Source organism: Gorilla gorilla, chromosome 9 (genome assembly GCF_029281585.2).
Source record: "Gorilla gorilla gorilla isolate KB3781 chromosome 9, NHGRI_mGorGor1-v2.1_pri, whole genome shotgun sequence".
Classification (NCBI taxonomy): domain Eukaryota; kingdom Metazoa; phylum Chordata; class Mammalia; order Primates; family Hominidae; genus Gorilla; species Gorilla gorilla.
The window spans coordinates 81,107,551-81,132,170 of NC_073233.2; the positions used below are offsets into that span (position 1 = coordinate 81,107,551).

The 24,620-nt window shown below is 54.8% G+C and overlaps 1 protein-coding gene across 4 annotated transcripts; it reads left to right on the top strand.

The window, feature by feature from the left end:
* Nucleotides 1–16: 16 nt before the first annotated feature.
* P2RY2 (purinergic receptor P2Y2) lies at nucleotides 17–24,202 on the top strand. Of its 4 annotated transcripts, none has more exons than XM_019035740.4 (4): nucleotides 17–295; nucleotides 7,788–7,958; nucleotides 9,774–9,962; nucleotides 15,935–24,202. In XM_019035740.4, the coding sequence occupies exon 4, from the start codon at nucleotides 15,939–15,941 to the stop codon at nucleotides 17,070–17,072; it is 1,134 nt and encodes a 377-aa protein (XP_018891285.1). In that variant the 5' UTR covers nucleotides 17–295; nucleotides 7,788–7,958; nucleotides 9,774–9,962; nucleotides 15,935–15,938; the 3' UTR covers nucleotides 17,073–24,202. The 4 variants fall into 4 exon arrangements, with proteins under 4 accessions (XP_018891285.1, XP_018891283.1, XP_055212737.1 ...); XM_019035738.4 differs by having other exon boundaries at nucleotides 17–228; XM_055356762.2 differs by having other exon boundaries at nucleotides 106–447.
* The last annotated feature ends 418 nt before the right edge of the window (nucleotides 24,203–24,620 follow it).

Sequence of the window (24,620 nt, forward strand, 5' to 3'; positions counted from 1 at the left end):
GGTGGCGAGGTGTCTACCCGGGCGGGTTGAGGGCGGTGCCAGGGTCAGTCAAAAGTCCGCCCCGCCCCCTGCCTGGCCCGGCTTCGGGGTTGGGGAACAGCGCAGGGAGGTGGGTAGCCGGGCTCCCAGGCACGTGGGTCTCTGCGGTGGCGGCGGGACCCGCGCACTGGCACCCGGGAGCGGCGGCGACGGCACCCCGAGAGGAGAAGCGCAGCGCAGTGGCGAGAGGTGGGGCGCCTGGAGGGAACAAGGCACTGGGAGAGGCCCAGGGAAGCGGCGGGCCAGACTGGCGCAGGTGCGGACTGGGCGCGGGGCAGGGGAGGGCGCTGTGGAGCGGCTGTCGCCCCGGGGCACAGTTGCGAGCCGGCGTGTAGCGCATAACTGGACGGCTTGAACGCGCCTGTGGGTCCGTGGTTGAACTTTGTCTCCACGGGAGCGTCGGTCTCGGTGAGTGTGGACGGGCGCCCCAGTAGTGAGGCTGTGCGCGTCAGCGTATTGGGGAAGTCTGCGTGTTAGCGGGTGAGTGTGTGCGCCCCTCGGGACTACTGGCCAAGCTTGCGGAACTTGTCTGTGTGTGCTCCGATGTGAGCGTCCCCGTGGCGTGAGGCGGTGGGCGGTGCCCAGAGACGCGAACCCCTGGAGACCCCCTACCACTGTCCTAACCCCAGGGTCACTCTGGGTGGCCACCTACCATTGGTAAGGTTGAGGGGGCTGTTGTAGGGAGTGGGCGGGGGAGGAGGGAGTGGCGAGGAAGGACTTTTAATCTGGCAAATGGTGCGGTAGAAAGGGTCAGTCAGGAGAAAGGCGATACCCCACCCCCCAACCCAAAGGCTGCCAGTGGCCCTCTTGGGGTCCTCCAGGAGCGCAGCCCAAGGGTTGGGGACTCCTGGAGACCAGAATTGCCAGCTAGGGATTTGTGGGGTCCATGGCTGCTGTTCCTCTCAGCATGGCATCCCCAGCTTCCCAGGACCACAGCCTGATCTGCCTGGTTTGTTTTGGATCTAAGCTGAAATAATTATGAGTTTTGAGGATCTGGGTGGAGACCCAGGCAAGTTTATTACCTGTGGGTGGAAGTGGAAGGAAGAAGATTCTCTGAGCAGACAGGTCCACAAGAGAGCTCTGGAGACTCAGAGATCTATGTTCCAATCCTGTCTTGGCCACTGTGTGGCCTGGGCAAGCCGTCCTTTCTCTGAGCCTCAGTGGCCTCGTCTGTAAGAAGGGACTAATGATACGGAATTTGAGGGCTGTTGAGGAGCTGATGAGTGTGTCATGTTCAGCACCAGTGTCCCCCCATGGGCAGGCTCACAGCTTGGGGATGGGAAGTCAGTCCCTGGAAGGAGCCTCCCAGAACCAGAATCCCAACTGTGCCCCTCCCTAGGGCACAAGCCTTCCACAGGACCAAGCCTGAACCCTGTAGCCTGGGACTTAAGGTATTTGATAACTGGGGCCTGCCAGCCTTTCCAGCCACCTCTCCCGTCTGACTCTTTACCTTGCAGCAGCTGCCTGGAGTCTCTCATTTCTTGCCCCTGGCCTGTTGCATATTCTACACTCCCTCTCTGATAAGCCCTCCTACTTTCACCTTCCTCAACTGGAGAACCACCCAGACTTGGGACCCAGCTCAGATGTCCTCTCCTCTGGAAAGCCTTCCTTGATCCCTACAGCTGGGTTGGAGCCTCTTCTAGGCCCCTACAGGCCTGGGGCTGACAGCCCTGGTCCCACCTGAACCGTCATGATCTATGTCTGTCTCCTCCTTTCCTCTTCCCAGGTCTAGGGGCTCCTGGAGGGCAGAAACTGGGTCTGATTATTTCTGTGTTGCCAGCACCCTGCACAGGGCTGAGCTGAACTGAGAGAGCAGCAGTGGCCCCCATCCCCTGTCTCTGGCACCAGCTTCTCCAGTAAAGGCCCAGCTGCAGGGGAGCTCCATGTCACTACAAAGAAGGGCAAACTAGAATCTGGTTATCAAAGTGGGTGGCACAGTTTGCCAGAACAGTGTGATCTGGGACACTGTAGGACCTAGGGTGCCCAGGCTAAAGACCTAGATTTTATCCTGAAGGCAATAGGGAGCCATGGAAATTTATGAGCAGAGGAGTTTCATGGTCAGAGCGGCATTTCAGAAAGCTCTCTGGCTGCAGGATGGAGAATGGATCAAGTACTGCCAAGTGCAGGGAGGTCAGGGCATTTGTGATGTCAACACTAGAACTGTCCCAGGAGTTGTGTGAACCCTAATTGAGCCCTTGCCCCTTGGCCAAACACTTTTCCCTGAGCCTTCAGATGCTCCTGCTGAGGAATTTGGGGACCTGCAATTGATCTCATCCCAGCTCTGTTCCCAGCTGGTTGAATGACCAGTTCCTGCCCTGCCAGGCTCTAAAAGGAGGCCAGAACAAGTAAGATCCTGCATGGGAGAGTATGTGTGTGGGGAGGCTCTGGCACAAAAGGCTTGTCACTCTTTCTCCTCTTCTCCCTGTCTTGGGCTGTCTTGGAGTCTGGTCAGAGGGGTTGGGGATCCCAGTGGGCAACCCTCAGAAATGACTACCAAGCTTGGGCTGTGGAGTGAGGCTGTGACTCCTGTTTCTGTCTCCCTCTTGCCCTGGATGCATGGGGCTCTAAGGCTGTGGATCCCCCAAGGACCAGCTAAGAGGGTGTGAGGGTATCACCAGGGCCTCATGAGTGACCCCATAAGAACTTTGACTTAATGGCTATAGTCTTTAGAGAGGCCATTGTCCCTCTCTAGGTGTCAGTTCTGCCATTTGTAAATTGAGAATGGTGATCCTTGCTTCTTTGAGAGCAGAGTTGCTACAAGGATTAAGATAGTGACCAGGGAAGAGCTTTATAAGCCTTAAACTGCAGTGCTCGGAGGAGGAATGTGACACTTGTAGACTTAAATCCATTCTGAAGACTATAAGAGAACATGGGTGCAATAGCAAGGGATTGTGCTTGTTATTGAAATTTGATTACTGAATGCCTTCCTCCCCCACCCCCTCTGCAGAGATGGCTTCACTAGTAACGATTTACAACAATCCATTTTGTCTTCCTATAGCCCTGTGAGGGAGGAATTGTATCTCCATTTTGCAGATCAGGAAATAGAGGCATGGATTGTATCCTGCCCAGGGTCACCAAGCTGAGGTGAAACCTGGGGCTCCAGTCCACCTGCCAGCTTAGCCCTCCCCATCTGAGACAGAGCCCTGTTAGGGTTAGGCCTGGTCCTCTGGCTTCCAGGCTGAGGGGAGTTTGAATTCTGCCCTGGGAACCTGTGTTTGGGGCTTTCTTGTGGCCAGATTATGCAACTGCTGATAAGATAACGCCTGCCCAGACCTGCCCACGGGACCAGAGATGCCTTGTTGATCTGGTGAGGGGAGTGGGGGTTGCCCCTCATGCCTTCCACCCAAACCGCCTCTCCCCAAACTGCTTTCTGTAGGCCTGCTTGCTATACCCTCTGGGCCACACCTTCCTCTTGGTTGCCCTTGGGTCCTGAGGCCTGGCCTTCCCTTATTACTGGGCCCTGATAGGAGGAGGCTGGCTGTGTGGGCCACTCTGACCTCTGTACTCATCCAGCGGCCAGTTGCAGGACTAGGCTAGGCCATCCCTGCTTTCTCTCTCTGTCCCCATCAGCCACCACAGATTGGGCTCAGAGGAGGTGCCAGTGGGTCTTTGGGAAATGAGTGGCCAGGCGGGAGTAGGCATGGAGTAGAAGGGGAGGCTTTGCTCCATGGAGTGCCATAGTTGGTTCTGGAGCAGAGGAGTTCCTCAACCCCATCACCCCATCTCCTAGGCCTGAGTCTTTCCTGGTCCAAGATGAGTAGTGGGAGTTTCTGGTAGGAGGGTGAGCAGCCTGGGCCCCACGGAACAACTCCTTGACCCTCTGCCCTGGTACCTTGTCACTGTCATTGTAGCTCCTGAATGAGAGGCCTGGGTGCTGGAGCGAGGGAAAGGGACCTCCCTCTGACTTCTGGGGCTTTACATGGCCTCTCCCTCCCCAGGTCTGCGGAGAGCCTCTGGGTGTCGACCTGGCTTCCTGGTGAGTGCCCAGCCACCCAGCCCTGGCTTGTAGGAGGGGGACTCTTGCCATGGCTGGGCTGTTGCAGGAAATCCAGGGCCAAGGGACCTGCTCCTCTCATGGCACCACCATATGTGTCATCTCCTCCTTGGTCTCCCTCCCTCCAGACTCCCTGTCCCATCTACCTTCCATGTGGCACCATCTTTGTAAAGGTTGACTCTGACCATGTCCTTCCCCTCTTAAGCCTTCCATGGCTCCTCAGTGTCCTTAGAATAGAGGCCAAGCTTTTCAGCCTGGCATTTGAGCCTTTTCAAGTGAATTCCTCAGGCTCCCACACATTCCATGCCACCTCACCCTCCACAGTAGCCATGTAAGACCTCCCAGCCTTTTTCCAGCAGGTCACACTTTCATCCACCAAGTCTTTGCTCATGCCTCTCCTGCCTTCAGAGCCCTCCTCCCTCTTTGCCCACCTGACAAACTCCTAATCATCTATCAATTTCCAGCTCAGATGACCCCTCCTCTGCAGAAGCACTCCCTGACCACCTCCCCCAGGCCAGGTAGGAGTTGCTGTGTGCTCCATAACCCCTGGGCTTGCCTTGGTTATGGTTTATTCACCCAAGTGGATTTGGTCCATGTCTGTGTCTTTTTCCTCAGCCTGACTGGGTACTCCTCAAGGGCCCAGCAGAGTGCAATCTGAGTCTGAGTTCACAAGGTCCCTCTGAGGCCAGGTGCACCAGAGCATTGGCAAGTGTTTGCTGGGACTTTGTGGTTCCTGGGAATGTGATTTAAGATTTCATTACTCTGAATCCAGGCCCCTGTGGCTCTGAGAATCTCAAAACCAAAGGCTATCAGGAGCAATGAGTAATAGAATTGAAGAAACACAGCCTTCACACCCGGAACCAGAGCCTCTTGGAATTAGACTGCGAGAACCAGGGAACTCAGAATCCTGGAGGTACCTGGAGGGGGCCATCTCAGAATCAGAGGCTCATGTGGTTCCTGGTCAATGCTTTCATCCCCCTTTCCACCTTGGATTCTCCATCCACCTTCTTTCCTCCCAAGCTGGACCCTTCCTGCTCCTCCTCAAATCTTATCACAGTTCCCCTTCCAGGGACCTTGCCTGACTGCTCTGACCATGACCTCTGTCCCTCTGCTGGGGACACCTGGGAGGGCCTCCCTACCAAGCAGTGTCATGGGCTCCTGAATTTCAGTGTCTCCCTGTTGTGACAGGCAGACACAGCCTCCACATTAGGACAGTTCATGATTTGCTAGCGCCATGGTGCACCCACCTGCCCCCTTGTCTTATTCCTCATGAGCTGTCCCATGCAGCAGTGATTCTCCCCATCTGACCACTGAAGAACCCGAGGCTCTGAGAAGGGGAACTGACTTCACCAAGACTGCACAGCACAGGTGGCTCCAAGTTAGAGCCTGAACTCAGGGTTCTTGCCTCTTGAATCTGGAGGCATTTGGCTGTGATAAGTTGGGGTGGTGTCCAGGATGTTGTGGTTCTGAGCCTGTTTAATTTAGTAGCATGTCTCTGTAGCCCTGTTCTGGGCTGTGCTGGGTTCCAGGTGAGATGGGTGGTTTGGGGTCCTGCTCTATGTTGGGGGTGAGGTGGTCAAACCCACACTGACAATAATTAGAACACTAGACCTTGAGTAAGCCCCTTCCTCTTTAGAGGTCTTGGCTTTCTGATCTGTAAGCCTGGTTGATCTGAGACTTACCCACTCTGATGCTGCTCTGAGCTCAGCCTTGGTGAGTGGCCTCCACAGCCAGGATCCTAGGGGGGTCCCAAAGAGGGAGAGAGCATCTGGGAGGGGGTAGAGAGCCCAAGGGCCTCCTGAAAGGGAGGCCTAACACCACAACAGCACTGGCTGATAGCATCTGAGGTTACCCCTTAGCCATTTCCTCAGACCAGCCCTGGTGCTCCCGGTGCAGAAGCAAGTCAGGCAAGGCAGGGGGCCTGCTGGGCTTCAGCCCCTTGAAGGACATTGGGGAGGAGCCAGCGTGACTTCTAAGCTCCTCAGCCTGTGCACTCTAGCCTTGCCCTCTCCACTCCCCTCAAGCCACCAGGATGATGAGCAGTTCCTCAAACATGTCATGTCATCTCTTGTTCATCCTCACTCTGCTCCTCTTCTCTCTCCAACCACCTGACTCCTCGTCTTCCAAAATGCAGGTCAGGCGCTCTCTCCTCCAGGAAGCCTTCCCTCATCACCCCTCCAATCCTGTTAGGGGCCTCCTTGGCTTCCTCCAGGCCTGATCACCCTGTGTTATCATCGCCTGTTTCTGAGTGTGCCTCCCCTGACCTTGACAGTGAATTCCTTGAGATCTGACCTACCTCAGAGTCCCCAGGTGCCCTGCCCAGCAGTGGGCATAGATGTGGCAACCTTTGTGAAGGGTGAGCAAGTGAAAGAGTATGGTGGCTATCTGGCTTCTGCTGGGGAATCCCTGGACTGCCTTCCCCCTGAGGATGGCCTTCAGTGTGGGAGACCTGATCTGTGGTTATTCTGGTTGTGACCTTCCTGTATCCCCTTCCCATAATTCCTGCGAAGCTTCCTGCCCTTCTTGTCTTCCTGAGATACCCCCACCCTCCATGCCTTCTTTACCTGCTGAAATATTCTCTCTTACTATTTCATAAAATAAGCCTAAATCATCTAACTAGCTCAACAACCTTCTGAGGCAGGTACTGTTCTGATATTGAGAGGAAATTGAGATCTGGGTTTTGGAGTTAAGAGACTTGTCTTACCACTGGAAAGAGAAGAACTGGGATTTCCCACCTGCCTAGTGCCTCTCTTGCCCCCTCAATGAGGTTCTGGCACTAGGTCATCTGTTTTCCCTCACAGCACCCCACTCCTGGCAGAGACAGGCAGCAGGGGTCTCCACAGTGGTGACAGGACATTCTCCCCTACCAGGCTACACAGGGTCTGCCACCAGCCAGAGAGGCACATTCCAGAGCCACTCTAGTGGAGGGGCTGGAATGTCATCCAACCACCCTGGAAATTCTTCAGTGGCCTGGGAGCTGCCCAGCTCCTCCTCCTGACTTTGGCCTCACTAGCCTAGAACCACAAAGAGAAAGACCCAGACTGGGGTAGAGGCAGAGCCAGGTCAGGGGGTTACAGGTCTGCATGCTAGGCTTGGCTCTGCCCTTGACTCACTGGTGACCTTGGGTGAGACCTTGAGCTACCCCTTTCTGGCCTTAGTTTTTCTACCTGTGAGATGGGTGCAATAACCACCCATCCGAAAAGAGTAAATCCTAAGCCCTGCCAATTGGCATTCCTCTGGCAGAGAACTGAGCAGACAGGCAGAGAGCTGTGGGGCCAAAATGGGATGGTCAGGCAGCTTCCTGGGAGAGGGCCTGGGCCTTGCAGGGCAGGAGGTAGTGGTCAGGGGCACAGCCTCTGAAGTCAGACAGCCCAGAGTGGCTATGCCGTTTGCTAGCTTTGTGAGCTATGAGGTTATTTAGCCTCTCTGAGTCTCAGGATTCAACGAGAGGAGGTATATGAAGCCACCTAACACAGAACTTGGCACAGGGACAGCACTAAACTCTTGTTGTGATATAGGTGTTAGATGATAAGGGAGGCCGTCTCTGAGCAATGATATGACCATGGGACTGCTTTTGTTGTACCTGAGACAGGAAGATGAGGGCAGGGACAGAGAAGATGGGTTTTCTGGAGGGATGGCGGGGACCAGATCAGCCAGGGCCTGAGTGCCAGGCTGAGGAGCTGGGACAGTCGCCTGAGGGCACTAGGGAGCCACAAACATGGCTCAACAATATATGGTCGGATTTGTGTTTTAGGAAACTACATGACTGCAGTGTGAAAGGTGGACAGACAGGGCAGGAGTGGAGGCACGGAGGCCAGTGAGGAGGCTGGTGCTGTGGACTGTGGAAGCACAGGCCTCGGGCTGCAGTGTGGGGACCGCGTAGTGCATGTCCGAGGAATTTCACTGGTTGAACTAACAGGACTTGGTGAGTGGTGGGCTTCCAGCAGGGTGGGGAAGAGGGAGGTTGTCCAGGCTGTATCAGAGGTTTGAAACCTGGAAGGATGGTGGGGGCCCTTCTCAGAAATGAGAACCACTTGTAGAAAGTGATATTCTCCATTTTGGCCTGTTGAGTCAAGGCATTTTCTAAGGAGGAGGAAACAGGGTGTTCACCTGGGTGCAGCAGGGTGAAAAGGCTGATGATCCCTCACCTTGTCATAGTCTCTAGAGTAGATCAGTGGGGAGCTACCAGCCCAGCGGCCTTGTCAATCTGAGACCACCAGGCAAGGTGCACTCAGTAAGCAGTGGCCCAGAGGCATTTCCCATGTGCACCCCCCGCCCCGTACCCAAGCTATTCCTGCAGTGCCCCCATCTCCTCTCCCACATCCCCCCACCCTTGTACTGCACTTCCAGCTTGGGAACCTGGGCTCAGCTGTCGCAGGCCCACTCCTCCATCCTAGGCAAATGAAGATGGAAAAAGAAAAACTCAGGAGGTGCATGTTCTATTTCTCCTGTGAGGTACCTGAGGTGCTGGTGGAGGGTGGGACCTGCCCACACAGAAGGTCCCCTCCACCAGGCAACTGTCCCCTCCCTGAAACCCTGTGCTTGGTATGCACAAGGGGCTCCAAGGTGAGACAAAAACCATGGCCAGAATTCGAGAGGGCTGGGCTCTAGTCTTGGCTCTGTCCCTGACTTACTGTGAGGCTTGGGCTTCAGTTTCCTCCTCTGTGAAACAGGGTTTGACACAGGAGATTTCTTTTTTTTCTACATATATATACTTTAAGTTCTGGGTTACATGTTCAGAACGTACAGTTTTGTTACACAGGTATACACATGCCCTGGTGGTTTGCTGCACCCATCAACCCATCACCTACATTAGGTATTTCTCCTAATGTTATCCCTCCCCTAGTCCCGCAACCCCAACAGGCCCTGGTATGTGATGTTCCCCTCCCTGTGTCCATGTGTTCTCATTGTTCAACTCCCACTTATAAGTGAGAACATGCAGTGTTTAGTTTTCTTATCTTGTGATAGTTTGCTGAGAATGATGGTTTCCAGCTTCACCCATGTCCCTGCAAAGGACAGGAACTCATCCTTTTTTACGACTGCAAGTATTCCACGTTGTATATGTGGCACAGGAGATTTCTAAATGCCATTTTAGGCCCTGATGGTCTAGACTGTGTGTGTGTGTGCATCCGTTTGCGTCCACTGCATGTACACCTTAGTGTGACTCTGCATGCCTCTGTGTATCCGTGTGTCTTGGTGTGTCTGTGCCAGTGTGTGTTCAGGTGTGGCATATGTGTGTTTATAACACCTATCGAGGAATGCTTAGAGGTAGGAGTGGGGAGGAGGGGGTCTCTAGATAGAAACCTAGCTTGGGCAAAATTGTATTGGCAGAAGGGCAAAAGTGTGTTGGCAGAAGGACAATAGAATGCACACTGGGCAAAGAGGGTATTGACTTTTCCTGCTATGGGGCCAAAGCACAGAACCAGGACTGAGGGAAAGGACACTGGAGGCTTGGAGGCTTGGCTCAGCTATACAGGACATGGGGGAGACCTTCCTCCAGGCAGGGCTACCCCTCTGTGAAAGGCGGCCTGGGGAAGGGGGTTGTGGATAACCCATTCCTGGAACACATGAGCTGGGGTTTGGGTGTACAGAGGGCACTCAGACCAGGACAAACACCAGGCCACCTCTCTGCCTCCTTCTGGTTAAGGTTACCACAAAGGAGGTGGCCCTGGGGGGGATTGACCTGGGTAGGTTTCCATGACCCTGAGACCGCACTTTCTCTACCTCCCTGTGTCTGCAGGAGCCCCTTGTGGCAGCAGCACTGCCTGCCCAGAAAAATGCTGGAGGCTGGGCGTGGCCCCAGGCCTGGGGACCTGTTTTTCCTGTTTCCCGCAGAGTTCCCTGCAGCCTGGTCCAGGCATGTGCATTCATGAGTGAGGAACCCGAGCAGGCGCTGAGCATCCTGACCTGGAGAGCAGGGACTGGTCAGGTACGTGTGTGGTGGGGGTGGGTGCGCTGGCCGGGAGGTGAGGGCGGGTGTGCTGTCTTGCCTGTGTCTGCCCTGAACTGGCTTAGATCAAGCGGATCCGAAGGCAGGTGCCCTGCCCTGCTCCCCCATCCCAGGCTGTGATGAATTCAGGCTTTGAAGCCAGATAGCTCTGGGTGTCAAGCCTAATTTTTCCAATGCCCGGCAGTGTGATCTTGTACAAATAGCTTAACCTCTATGGCAATATCTACCAAGGGATGGGGGTGGGGGATGAAGATGCTGTGTGAAAGCTGCTCAGCCCAGGTCTGGCCCTTACAAAGCAGGGTGGGTGGAGAATCCTGATCAGACCTACTGAGGTCCTGAGCCAGATAAAAACCTGTGGCAGGCCTCAGACAGCCAACCCATCTCCAGAGCGCCCATGTCCAATCCCCTCCCGCTGGCACTTCCCTGACCTGTCCAGAGAAAGGCAGAGTCTCCTGGGCTCCTGTGGCAGTTGAAGGAGAGACAGTCTAGGGACATAAGCAGGTTCCAGGTGGACCAGGACCCCTAGAGGGGCTGGGTTGTCCCCTGGTTACTTAGGGTCAGCAGCTAAGAAACCTTTAAGCATTCTTGTCCTTGAGAGGCCCTCAGAGGAGCAAGTAATTTGTAAGTAACTTGATCAAGGTTACACCACGGGGGATGGGCTGCAATTCCTATTCAGGTCCATCCCACAGTGGAAGTGGCTGTAGGAGGGAGGTAGTGAACTCCCTGTTTATGGGAGTGTGCAGAGGCTGCAGAGGGCTTGTGCCTGTGTGTGCCTCCTCTGGGCCCCCATAGCCTCTTGTGCTTGCTTCATTCATTCATTCATTCATTCATTCATTCATTCTCGTAATACCTCCTGTGGTCAGGCCTCCTGCTGGATGATAGGGACAGAGAAAAGCATCAGATGGACCCAGCCCTCAAGGAGCACCTGAAATGTGTTGGGGTAGAGGATGGAAGGACAAATTACCAACTGGCTGAGAAACGTCCTGAGGGGTGATGGAAGGGAGAACTTCAGAGATTAGAAGATCCTTTGGGACCTACAATGGGGTGCAGTGTGGGCGGGTTCGGGGAAGGCTTTCCAGTGAGAAAGAACAGCATGAACACAGGCAGGGGAGCCTGGAAGTGTCTTACAAGGCTAACATCTCCCCTCCAGACTGGGAGCTCCCTGGGGCAGGGCCAGCCAGACCAGGGCGCAGCGGGGCTGGTGAGCGTTGGATAGTCAGGTGGAGCTGTCTCTAGTCCCAGGGGCATCAGGGTCAGGAGAGGCAGAAGGGAGACTTAAGGGAGGGGGCTGGGGACTTGGCTGTCCCTCTAAGGCAGGGCTAGGAAAGTTGTACTCACAGGTTGGTGAGCCAGCCTGTAGAATGAGAGGGCAGGAGGGGTGAGTCTGGCCCAGGGCCATGGTGATGGAGTCCCCAGCTGGCCTGGGAGGGTGGGAGCCAGGGTGTCTTAAAACAGGTGGAAGGGGCAGCTCTCTTAATTCAAGGGAGACAGGGAAGTCTCCACCCCTTATCTCAGTGTCAGAGATTCCACTGTTAGGGATTAGCAGGAAACTCTTCATGCAGGGTGATGAGATGTTTATGTTGACTGTGGAGGGAAGTCAGGCCTCGGCACGGGGGCAGAAGCAGATCAGTGGCGTGAAGGGGAGACTGGGTGTGTGTGTCTGCATCATGGAGGAAACCCCCTCCCTGTCCAAGTGGGGCAGAGGACCTCCCGGGGATATTTTGGGGCTGCAGTTCTCAATGCTGTGGGATTTGACTAGTGTCTGAGACTTGGGAAGGAAGGAAATGCTTGATGTCACCTGGTGTTTTGTGGCAGAGCTAGACTCGAACCTCGGCTTACTGATACCCAGGGGAGGCTCTGTCCTGGGAAGGAATGTGGCCTCTCCATAGCTCCTTAGTCTCGCAAGGGGGCCTCTCCTTGCTCCTCCTGCAGCTTCTGTGAGCCAGTGACTCTCAGCTGGCCTTCCAAAGCTCCAGACCTGATGGACCCAGCCTGTGCCCATCCCCATACTTGCCATGGCTGACACTGCATTCCTCCTCCCCACAGTTCCTCCATCACGGAACAGTCTCCAGAGCCTCCCTCCCAAACATCTCTCCCCTCACAGGGCCCAAGGCCTTCCCCTGCTTGGCTCTCAGTGTCACTCCCCTGGCTCACCACAATCACCTCCACAGCCTCCAGTCAGGACCTCCAGTCCCACCTCCACTGTGGCCAAAGGTTTCTGGAAAAGGCCACCGCTAGCTGAACCTTGGCACTCATAACACCACCGTGGGCCTACTGTGTGCCAGGCTCTACTCCAGACATTTTACACAAATGACTCGACCCTCACAGCAGTCCCGTGGTGGAGATTCTAGTAATTGTCCCTTTTTACAGCTGAGGAAACAGAAGCAGTCTGGCTCCAGTGCCCAGGTTCTTAATCACTGGGTTCTCTGCACTGAGGGATAAAGAGCCGTGAGTTCAACAGGTGGAGATGAGGGCTATGAATGAACTCCAGGTAGAAGGAGCAGCAGCAACTAAGGCTGGGAGGGGAGAGTCTTGGGCACATTCAAGAAACTGCAGGTCACAGGGGTTGGGGCGGGTGAGGTTGGCAGAGGCTCAGTTATGAAAACCTCAGGTACCAGACTTGAGGGCTGGGCTTTCTCCTGAAACAGGGTAGGAGCGGCAGGAGGATTTCAAGTAGGGTGATGCTTTCTTTGAGAAAGGCCACTCTGGATTTTGGTGGGTGGGTGGGTGGGGCTGGCGCTGGAGGTGGGAGGCCAGTGCAGTGGTTCCAGCAACAAGAGGTAGAGCCTGGAACGAAGTTGGCAGCAGGAACTGTCCTGACCCTGGGTAAGACGGGTCTCAGCCACTTGACCTGCCAGAGCCCCAGCCTCTACCTGTCTCTTCTTAACTTGGCACCACATAAGCGTCTCCCGGCCTCCTCACCCTGGTTTTGCCCTGGCTCCTGGGGAGCCATCTGTGTCCATGGCAGGGGGAACAAGGGTGCAGTCCCCCTTCCTTCTGAGTGCACATTTGCTGACAATAGGAGAGAGAGAAGATCTGGGAGTCTTGGTGAAAGAAGGGAAACTGGCCAGGTGCCGTGGCCCACACCTGTAATCCCAGCACTTTAGGAGGCCGAGGTGGGTGGATCGCTTGAGGTCAGGAATTCGAGACCAACCTAGGCGACATGGCAAAACCCCATCTCTACTAAAAAATACAGAAAAAAAAAAAAAGCTAGGTGAGGTGCACACACCCGTAATCCCAGCTACTTGGGAGGCTGAGACACGAGAATTGCTTGAACCCAGGAGACAGAGGTTGCAGGAAGCTGAGATCACGCCACTGCATTCCAGTCTGGGCGATAGAGTGAGAATCTGTCTCAAAAAGAAAAAAAAAAAAGAAAGAAAAAAAGAAGGGAAATTGAAGGATCTCTACACCCCGCAGCACCCCTAATCTCAACTTCTTGGGCCTTGAACTGCCTCTGGGAAGCCAGGGCTGGAAAAGCAGCTCAGGGTCTATGGGGGTAGATGTTGCAGGCCCTGCAGAGTCCCCCAGTCCCTTAGAACTCCAGGATCTAAAATGAAGGGAATTATTCCAGGCACGATGGCTCACACCTGTAATCCCAGCACTTTGGGAGACCAAGGCGGGCAGATCACTTGAGGTCAGGAGTTCGAGACCAGCCTGGCCAACATGGTGAAACCCCATCTCTACTAAAAATATAAAAATTAGCCAGGTGTGGTAGCATGTGCCTGTAATCCCAACTACTCAGGAGGCTGAGACAGGAGAATCGCTTGAACCTGGGAGGCAGAGGTTGCAGTGAGCCGAGATCAGGCCATTGTACTCCAGCCTTGGCAACAGAGGTGGACTCCGTCTAAAAATGAAAAATTAAAAATAAACAAATAAAATAAAATAAAGGGAATTATATGGCCCCAGATTCTCAGGATGAGGAGGACTCACTCTTCATCTGCCCTTTCCACCCTCCCAGACACACCCCCACACAGGCACAAGCCCTTCTGCAGCCTCTGCTAGAGAGCCACTTGCATACTCCCATAAACAGGGAGTTCACTACCACCCTCCTACAGCCACTTCCAGGGGCTGGACCTGGACAGGAATTGCAGCCCATCCCCAGTGGCATGACCTTGACCAAATAACTTACATGATCTGTATCTTAGCCTCTTGATTGGAGAACTGGGGATGGTGACTTGGCCCCCAGAACACATCATACGGATAAAGTGTAGTAACTTTTTTTTTTTCTGAGACAGAGTCTTGCTGTGTCACCCAGGCTGGAGTACAGTGGCGTGATTTTAGCTCACTGCAACCTCCACCTCCTGGGCCCAGGTGATCCTCCCACCTCAGACTTCCAAGTAGCTGGGACTACCACCACACCAGGCTAATTTTGTGTGTGTGTATTTTTAGTAGAGACAGGGTTTCTCCATGTTGGCCAGGTTGGTCTTGAACTCCTGGCCTCAAGTGATCCACCCGCCTCGGCCTCCCAAAGTGTGGGATTACAGGTGTGAGCCACCGCGCCCGGCCTAAGTGAATAACTTTTAGAAAGCATGCTTAGTAGTAGGGTTTGAAAAATGTTAGCTCCTCCTGCCCCTTCACACTGCTAGAAAGTGTTTTTTTGTGTTTTTCTCAAACTTGCCCACCCAGGACTCCTGCTATGATTTCCAACCTGCCTCCTGGGACGTTAGGCAGGTCTTTGTCTTCCAGGCTGGGATGTCTGTCCCCTGCCTCCCAGCTGCGAGAGAGCTCTTAATTGGTCACCTGGGTAGGGGTAAGGAGGAGAGGGAGGGGACAAGCTGCTCCCTGGGCACTCACTGTCTGTTGGATGGTCAGTCCCCATGGGTGTGTTATATGCTCAGTTGGGACAAGGTTGGGGGGGACACCACGATACTGATGATATGCAGAGAGAAACTGGATAGGCATGGAAGAAGCTGCATTTACCACACAAAAGAAGATCCCTTGGCCCCCTATCCCCATCTCCAACCCAGATTTCCCTGGACTCTTCACGGGGGTTACTTCAGGGGGATTCCCTGGTAGCCTCACAGGCTCAGGGGCAGGACTGCTGTTGATAGATATAGAAAGTGCCAGAATAGAGGAAGATGTAAAAAGTGAAGGAATAACTGAAGAAGGAGACCCTTGGAAATACTTCCTCAAATACCAGAACACTAGGCATGGGCCCAGAGCCCCAGAGAGTGGGAAAATGAGCTGGAGAGAACTCTGTAATGCCTGCAGGGGGCTGTTGGATGCCCACTGGCCAGAAATGCCTCTGCAGGCGGTAGGCATTGGGTGTGAAGCAGGGCCAGCCAGCCTCAAAGGCCCCTTCCCATGAACTCAAAATTACCTGCTCTGGCACCCCCAGATCCTCAGATTCTAGAGCTCAGAATCCTAGATCTAAAACTCTGATCCTGAGGTTCTAGAGAGGGGTAAGAAAACTTCACGTAGCTGGGACTACGGGTGTGTGCCAGCATGCCTGGCTAATTTTTAAAAGAATTTTGTACAGATGGGGTCTCACTTTGTTGCCTAGGCTGGGCTTAAACACCTGGTTTCTGCCTTGGTCTCCTGAGTGGCTAGGATTATAGGCATGAGCCACCGTAGCCAGCTTGAGCTAACTTTTTTTAAAGGTCAGATAGTGAATATTTTAGACTTCACAGGCCATATGGTCTTTATCACAACTACTCAACTCTTTGTAAACAGATGGGTACGGTTGTGTTCCAACAAAGCTGAATTTACAAAAGCAGACTGGATCTGGCCTTTGGACTATAGTTTGTCTACCCCTGTTCTCAAGTTTGACAATTGTGTGATCCTGATATTTATTCATGGATCTCATGCATTCTCAAGGTTCCAGAGCTTGGAGATTCCAGGTCCAGATCCAAGTCAGATGGCAATGAAAGCCCTGGTCAGGTGGCTGTGTCAGGTCCCCTAGGGGCGCTCCGGCCACAACCCTGATGGCCCCACCCCTCCCTTCCCTGCAGGGCGATGGCAGCAGACCTGGGCCCCTGGAATGACACCATCAATGGCACCTGGGATGGGGATGAGCTGGGCTACAGGTGCCGCTTCAACGAGGACTTCAAGTACGTGCTGCTGCCTGTGTCCTACGGCGTGGTGTGCGTGCTTGGGCTGTGTCTGAACGCCGTGGCGCTCTACATCTTCTTGTGCCGCCTCAAGACCTGGAATGCGTCCACCACATATATGTTCCACCTGGCTGTGTCTGATGCACTGTATGCGGCCTCCCTGCCGCTGCTGGTCTATTACTACGCCCGCGGCGACCACTGGCCCTTCAGCACGGTGCTCTGCAAGCTGGTGCGCTTCCTCTTCTACACCAACCTTTACTGCAGCATCCTCTTCCTCACCTGCATCAGCGTGCACCGGTGTCTGGGCGTCTTACGACCTCTGCGCTCCCTGCGCTGGGGCCGGGCCCGCTACGCTCGCCGGGTGGCCGGGGCCGTGTGGGTGTTGGTGCTGGCCTGCCAGGCCCCCGTGCTCTACTTTGTCACCACCAGCGCGCGCGGGGGCCGCGTAACCTGCCACGACACCTCGGCACCTGAGCTCTTCAGCCGCTTCGTGGCCTACAGCTCAGTCATGCTGGGCCTGCTCTTCGCGGTGCCCTTTGCCGTCATCCTTGTCTGTTACGTGCTTATGGCTCGGCGACTGCTAAAGCCAGCCTACGGGACCTCGGGCGGCCTGCCTAGGGCCAAGCGCAAGTCCGTGCGCACCATCGCCGTGGTGCTGGCTGTCTTCGCCCTCTGCTTCCTGCCCTTCCACGTCACCCGCACCCTCTACTACTCCTTCCGCTCGCTGGACCTCAGCTGCCACACCCTCAACGCCATCAACATGGCCTACAAGGTTACCCGGCCGCTGGCCAGTGCTAACAGTTGCCTTGACCCCGTGCTCTACTTCCTGGCTGGGCAGAGGCTCGTACGCTTTGCCCGAGATGCCAAGCCACCCACTGGCCCCAGCCCTGCCACCCCGGTTCGCCGCAGGCTAGGCCTGCGCAGATCCGACAGAACTGACATGCAGAGGATAGAAGATGTGTTGGGCAGCAGTGAGGACTCTAGGCGGACAGAGTCCACGCCGGCTGGTAGCGAGAACACTAAGGACATTCGGCTGTAGGAGCAGAACACTTCAGCCTGTGCAGGTTTATATTGGGAAGCTGTAGAGGACCAGGACTTGTGCAGACGCCACGGTCTCCCCAGATATGGACCATCAGTGACTCATGCTGGATGACCCCATGCTCCGTCATTTGACAGGGGCTCAGGATATTCGCTCTGTGGTCCAGAGTCAACTGTTCCCATAACCCCTAGTCATCGTTTGTGTGTATGAGTTGGGGGAATTAAGTTTCAAGGAAGGCAAGAGCTCAAGGTCAATGACACCCCTGGCCTGACTCCCATGCAAGTAGCTGGCTGTACTGCCAAGGTACCTAGGTTGGAGTCCAGCCTAATCAAGTCAAATGGAGAAACAGGCCCAGAGAGGAAGGTGGCTTACCAAGGTCACATACCAGAGTCTGGAGCTGAGCTACCTGGGGTGGGGGCCAAGTCACAGGTTGGCCAGAAAACCCTGGTAAGTAATGAGGGCTGAGTTTGCACAGTGGTCTGGAATGGACTGGGTGCCACGGTGGACTTAGCTCTGAGGAGTACCCCCAGCCCAAGAGATGAACATCTGGGGACTAATGTCATAGACCCATCTGGAGGCTTCCATGGGCTAGGAGCCAGTGTGAGGCTGTAACTTATACTAAAGGTTGTGTTGCCTGCTGAGCTGTGCCCTATTGTGTGGTCGGGGGATGAGGATATGGCAGGGAAGCTTTCACCAGCCACACAAGGGTCCTTTCTCCAACCCGTTCCCTTCTGCCACCTGCCTTCTCACTAGCTGTCTCAGGAGTAGTCTCCTATCAGGGATCCTCTCTCCAGGCCCCAGGTCATCCCCCACTGTAAAGCCAGTTGGCTTCTGTGCCTGACTCTGTGCTGAGCACAGAGAAAAGTCAGGTGCAGTCCCAGTCCTTGAGGTTTCACAGTTTAGGTGATGGCCAGTCATGTGCTGGTAAATGTTAAGCCATTTAACTGGAGCTCCTATTTAACTGGGAACCCCTTCTTTGTAGAACTGCCCATTTCCATGGTGCAAAAACTCTTACGGCCAAATTCAAACTATAAACATGATGTCAACTTCCTTGCAAAATTCCTGAAAATTTAACAATTGGTTCTTGCAAGCAGGTACAAGTCACTCTAGCACACCACTGGATAATGCCGAGTGGCTGGGGCTGTGAGCCAGGGGGTCAGGGAAGGGTTCCTGGAGTGGGAGACTCCTGAGTTGTAGCTTCTGAGAAAAGCAGCTCACCGGAAGAACATCCACACACAGGATGCATCCCAGTCAAAGACATGGGGCAAGAGGGCAGGGTGTGCATGAGCCATAAGCAGGCTGGACAGCTGACTCCAGGCTCAAGGCAGGGTTGGGGCTGGGTCACAAGGAGGCCAAGTTAGGGCTCCCTCCTTGCCCTGACCCTGAGGCTTCCTTTGCACTGGGGGTAAATATGAAAGAGATTCACTCCTCCTCCTGTCCATCCTCTGCCTTCTGGGAAAATCCCAGAATGGCAGGGTGGTGCTCAGGCTGGGTCAGGACTTAGTATGGGGGAGATGGGTCTCACCTATCATAGGTTCTGGGTCTAGCCAGGACCACTCTGGGCTGACGTGTGGCGCTCAGCTGGACGGGGCCCCGCCCTAGCCTTTGGAAAGGGACAGGGCAAAGCTGACAGGCCTCACTCTTGATCTCAAGGACAGGGACTCACTCCTCTCCCTCTGGGAGAGCCCTCGCCCTGTGGCCCACTCTGCCTGCCCCCTCTGACCTCACCACCCTTCCCACTCTGCCTTGTGAAAGGCAGGGCATCCCCAAAGCTTGCTGCATTTGGAGCCTGACTCCACAGCGCCCTCATGTGACAGAGACCCATCACAGACCATGACCCAAATGATTACTCTGTACTGTGCCAGGTGGGTGACCTGCCCAGAATAGTGTGAGCTATTCACCTCTCACCTTCTAGGTTCTATACTTCTGTTAATGTAGCCGATGTCCTTCTGAGTTTTTTTTTTCTTTTTGAGACGAAGTCTTGTTCTGTCACCCAGGCTGGAAGTGCAGTGCTGCGGTCTTGGCTTACTGCAACTCTCTGCCTCCCGGGTTCAAGCAATTCTCCTGCCTCAGTTTCCCAAGTAGCTGGGATTACAGGTATGCGCCACCACACCTGGCTAATTTTTGTATTTTTAATAGAGACAGGGTTTCGTCATGTTGGCCAGGCTGGTTTCAAACTCCTGACCTCAAGTGATCCACCTGCCTCAGCCTCCCAAAGTGCTGAGATTACAGGTATGAGCCACCGCACCCGGCCCCTCTTGAGTTTTCTTAGTGATTGCCTGTTACAAACCACCCTTGAGCCTTTCCCACAGGCCCGAGCCACTCCATAAGGACACAGGAGGGGCTCGTTCACCATCTAATCCTGTGGCAGGCACACGTGGGGGTGGATACTGGAGACCCTGGGTGAACCAGGGACACCTCTGGAACCCAGTTGGACTGCCTGGCCCCTTGGTATGCACGTCCCACCTTGCTGCTCGGTGCCCAGGCCACTTGCCTTGTGGGTGAAGTTCCTGCCCTGATGCCTCATGCTATTTTCAGCCCAAGTAAGACCATAATTTTCCACTCCTGGCCCCAGACCATTGTCCAGCAGTGACGTGAGGGGATCTGCCTGCCCTCAAAATATCTCCTATTACCCTCCAGTATTCCCTGCCCCCTTCACACCTCCCTAACCTGACATCACTTCCTGGGCTGTTGACTCATGAAGGCCACTGTGAAAGGGCACGTGAGTTGCCCATCCACTGAGCAGACCCCAGGGATTATCCAGCCCAGCTGCAGACTCAAGGCCAGAGATGGGCAGGGCTGAGCCCAAGGTCATTCAGCAGGTCAGCGTGGCGCCTGGATGTAAGCAAGTGCGTTGGTGACGATCCTGCTGTCACTCACACTGCCCAGCTCTTCCTGCCCAGGGTGACTGGGATGGAGCCATAGACCTGAGGCCAGGGACAGGGCAGGGATGGGAGGAAAGGGAGGGTGGAGAGTTGAGTGTCAGGGAGTAAATGTCTGCTGATGCGCCTGCAGCAGCTGTTCTCAATGAACTGCATGACATCAGGGCAGGGTCCCTGGCACACAGGGGTCTCTGCCCTGGGTGGCAGGTGTCCCAGGGCCCAGGAGGGAAGGGGGAACCCCAGGGTACATTCCCACTTTCACCCCCTGAGGTTAGAAGAGGCCCTAAGCAACATGTTATCCACACATGGTTGCTCCAGGTCAAGCCACCAAAGCTACCTCTCTGCCACCCTTGTCATGGCAGATTTGGGCTGCTCTGTTTAGAATCAGGCACATGAGGGAGGGAAGTCATGTACTGACCCATGTCCCACGCACCCTGCAGGACCCTCTCATCTATGTTATATGGTGGATGCTTCACAGAAACCCTGGGAAGTAGATGCTATGATCCTATTTAGCAGATGAGGAAACAGGAGAAGGGCGTGAGAAGTGAGGACTTGTTCCAGGTTATCCAGGCTGTCAGGGTGAGTCAGAGTGAGTCCAGGTTCACCTGATAGCCAGAATCATGCCCTTTATAGTGCCCCACGACACTCACAGCCCTGCAGGGCAGAAGGGTCTATAAGTGGCCCCTCGCATGATTCAAGATGACAGAGGCAGTGTAGCAAGGATGTGAGAACACAGATGCCCCACCCAGACCACCTCAGTGTCAATATTGTCCCCACTTTCCTGGTTGGGGTCTCTTGGGCAAGTTACCTAATCTTGCAGCACCTCAGTTTTCCCATTTCTAAAGTGCGCTGCTACCTTCCATGCAGGGCGTTGAGGGGCTTCCCTACATTATTACGCACAAAGTCCTCCTCACAGTGCCTGGTGTGTGGTCAGCATTTATATACCTGGCACCAGGCCGGGGGCTATGGAGGCAAATCAGCTGGGCCCTGCCCTCACAGAGTTGACATCACTTAGTACGTAACCACATTGGGATACATGTTTTGAAGGAGAGGACAGTGTGTCTGGCCAGTGAGCAACAGTGGGCCATATGTCTCCAGGGAACCCCCGTGGGGTGTGGGAGGAGGGAAGCAGGTCTGTCCTGGGGGAATGTGTGGGACCACCTCTGCCCTGCTCGGCAGTAGGTGGATTTCAGGACCATGGGCCTGTGCTGTTTACAGAACCTTGTCCAGGTGCCCAGCTGTGGGAGGGCAGCATGGAGAGGAGGAAGAGGGGCCCCCTAGTAGCAAGCTTCAGGAACTTGCTGCTTCAGGCTAGAGAGCTCGCACCCTCCCACGGCAGCAGGGTAGCCATTTCTCCCTGACTGGGGTGTCCACCATGGTGCTCTGCAGCCACCTCTCACTTCATTAAGAGTCCACAGATCTAGGAGCAGAGGACTGGTCTGGAGCTGGGCAAGGGCAGGCAGCAAATGGGGAGTTTTTGCTGTGTGACCTGAGGTCACTTGCCTGCCTTCTCTGGACTGCACTGTAGGGCCTGGAGACCTGTTCCCCTGTTCCAATTTCCCCACCTCAGTGAAGGCACAACCAACAGCTGCTCCCCGGGCATTTCCAAGACCCTCCAGGCCCCCCGTTCTGAGGACTAGGGTGGAGGCAGTGTTTCTCCCCAGCATCAAGTGACCAGAGAAGTGAAGTGACCCCACTGCCGCCACACAGAGCCACAGAGTGCGATGTCTGGAGCTCCTGCCTCCTGCAAGGTGGAGGGTGGGGCTTGGCCAGGAGTCACCAGACTACAGAGTGAGGGGTGTGCTTGTGGGGGTGAAGGGTTGGGGTGAGAACTGAGCCCGAGTCAAACTCATCCTCCTCTGCCCTGGTGCACTGTGCAACTTGGGGGAGTCACTGTCCCTCTCTGGGCCTCGCTTTCCCCATCTTCGATAGGACTTGGCTCTGCCTGGCCACTCCTCCTCCAATGGGGGAATTCCTGGGCTTGCCTCTGTCTTGGCTCCAGCTCAGGTGTCAGTCTCAGCCCTGTCCCAGCCAGGAACAATGGGCCAGGCAGGGCCAGTCACCCCCTGTCCCTGGGGGCTCCACCCACGGCCCTGGACTATTTTCAGCCCTTGCAGATGGAGTCAGAAGAGGATTTTCCACTCCCAGTACAATGACTGCCCTGGACCATTGTCCAGCAGTGACGCGGGGGACCTGCCTGCCCCAAAATATCTCCTGCCCCTAGTTTCCAAGCCTCTCTGCCCTGATCCTCACCTCCCGGCCCTGCTCCTTACCTCCCCACCCTGATGTCATTTCCTGGGGCTGTTAACTCCTGAAGGCCATTGTGAAACATCACGTGAGACTCCTGGGAGACACAACCAGTTGGAATGAGTTTTCCCTCCTGGCAGGGACCCCAAGGATTGTTTGGCTGCTTAGTGGGACTGGTGGCCCAGAGAGGGCTGTGCCTTACCCAGTCACACAGCAGTCAGTGTGAAGCTTAGATGTAAGCCCAGGGCTCTTTGGCTGCTCCCACTGCCTCAGCCAACTTCATTAGCTCCAGTCTGTGGCTCCTGGAACTGAGAGCTCACCACTGAGCTTCCCGGGATGGGCACCTGGGATAGCAGCCCAAGTGGTGTGGGTGGAGAGGTGCAGCTCATGCTCTGACCTTGGAGTGAGCCCAGTGCAGGGGCCTGACCTTAAACCCTTTCTCCCCACCGAGTCCCATTTTTACCAAATGTGGCTGTTAGGAACTGAATGTTTGTGTCCCCCACCCCACAAATCCATATGTCAAAATCCCAACTGCCAAGGTGATGGTATTAGAAGGTGGGGCCTTTGGGAGGTAACCAGGTCCTAAGGGTGCAGCCTTCATGAATGGGTTTAGTGCCCTTACAGAATGGACCCCAGAGACCTCCTCACCCTCTTTCCACCATGTGAGGATATAATGAGAAGTTGGCAGTCTGCAACCTGGAAGAGGTCCCTCACCAGATCCCAACCATGCTGGCACCCCGATCTTAGACTTCCAGTCTTCAGAATGGTGAGAAATAAATGTCTCTTGTTTCTAATCCACCCAGTCGGTGGCATTTTGTTATAGCAGCCCACGCTGACTGTGACTGAACTCAGGGTGACAGAGCAGCAGCTCTGGGGCAAAGGGGAGGGTGGGGGCCACAGGGCAGCTGATGCAGGAGCAGGGCTCTGGCCCAGTTCAGCCATCACCAATTCTGGGACTGCAAATTCAGTTTCTTCATCTGGAAAATTGAACTGGTAATACCAATACCTCTTTTCCCGGTTTACTAGACAGCGACAATGCAGTGAGGCACAAACACCCTACTGTTTGATTTTCCTTCCACCCATGCTCCCTGCTCAGTGACGTGTGATTTTCCTTTCCCATCCATAAACTGCGCATTTGGCAAACTCCAAACTTTTGAGTCACTTTTGGATAACAAAGTCAGGTTTAAGATTTCCGTCGCCTGCTTAATTGAACGCTCACCTGTCCTCTTCCCCCGTGCTGTGAGGACCTTCATCACTCCTCTTCTGGGTCCCTCTCTCCTCTAGGTGTTGGGGCAGGGTGGGGAGGAAAGGGACCAATGTGTCTTTCCTGGTGATGCTACAGCCCTCTCTTGCTGACCTTGCTTCCTGGGCCATCAGTGCCCCCTGCACAGAACTCTCCAAACATCAGTCCACACCTTTGTAAAAACAGTCTCTCCGCTAAGCTATCCCAAAATGACCTGATTAGAGTGTGCAACGTCTTTCCTGCTGGGACTCTGACTGATACCCTGGTCTCCCTGAGTGATTTTCCTGCACACCCTGCTGGGGGTGTGGAAGCCTGTCCCCCTCCCACCCCACACCCCACACTTGGCTGAGATCTTACAGTGGCAAAGATGTCTTTGAATCCATGGTGCCCAGGGTTCAGCGTGTAGAGTGAGGTGGGTGTGTAGAGAGCTGGGGCAAGGAACCCTGAGAAGGTGTCTTACCCCAGTTGTTTCCAGGTTTCTTTAGAAAGCGGGCTATTTTAACCCATGTGTCCTCAGATTTATGTCCTGGAACCAAATTCCAAATCAGCAGCCACATGAAAAGTCCCCTCCTCTCTGGCGTGGAATTAAATTGTTAGACCTGCCTTTGTGACCAAAGCAATTGTAAAATGTGGGGGAGGAAATTAAAAGCCTGCCACCTTAGTCCACACAGTGTGTGCTGTCTCTGTGTGTGTGCACGTGTGTTTATGTGTGTGTTGAATGATCACATGTTCGAGGGAGGATGGTGAGGGGCGAGGGGCAGTCCTGGCAGGTACCAAGTGGACACTCAGAGACAGAAGGGCTGCAGGTGGGCAGCCAGGCCAGAGGGGGGCAACAAGGGGCTGCCAGGAGTCAGACTAAACCCCGGAAGTGGAAGTGGAATGGCAGGAAGGGATGGGAATGGAGAGAGGGTCCAGCTGCCAGCTCTGTGGCACCCCCTCTCCTTCCCTCCCTCCCACTCTAACTCCCTTTCCCTCCCCACTCCCCATCACCCTCCCCTTTTGCTCCCTGTCCCCAGAATCCTTGGAAGCAAAGGGAGGCGGACAGGGACAGTCCACTCTGTGCTCTGCCCTGGCTGTTTAGTCTACGAAGGGCCCCAGGTTGGTTGGTGCTGCTCTGCTTCCCCCTGGTGGCCAAAGCTGGCAGCAGTTGCAGGAAGCTGGGGCTGGGATCCAGAC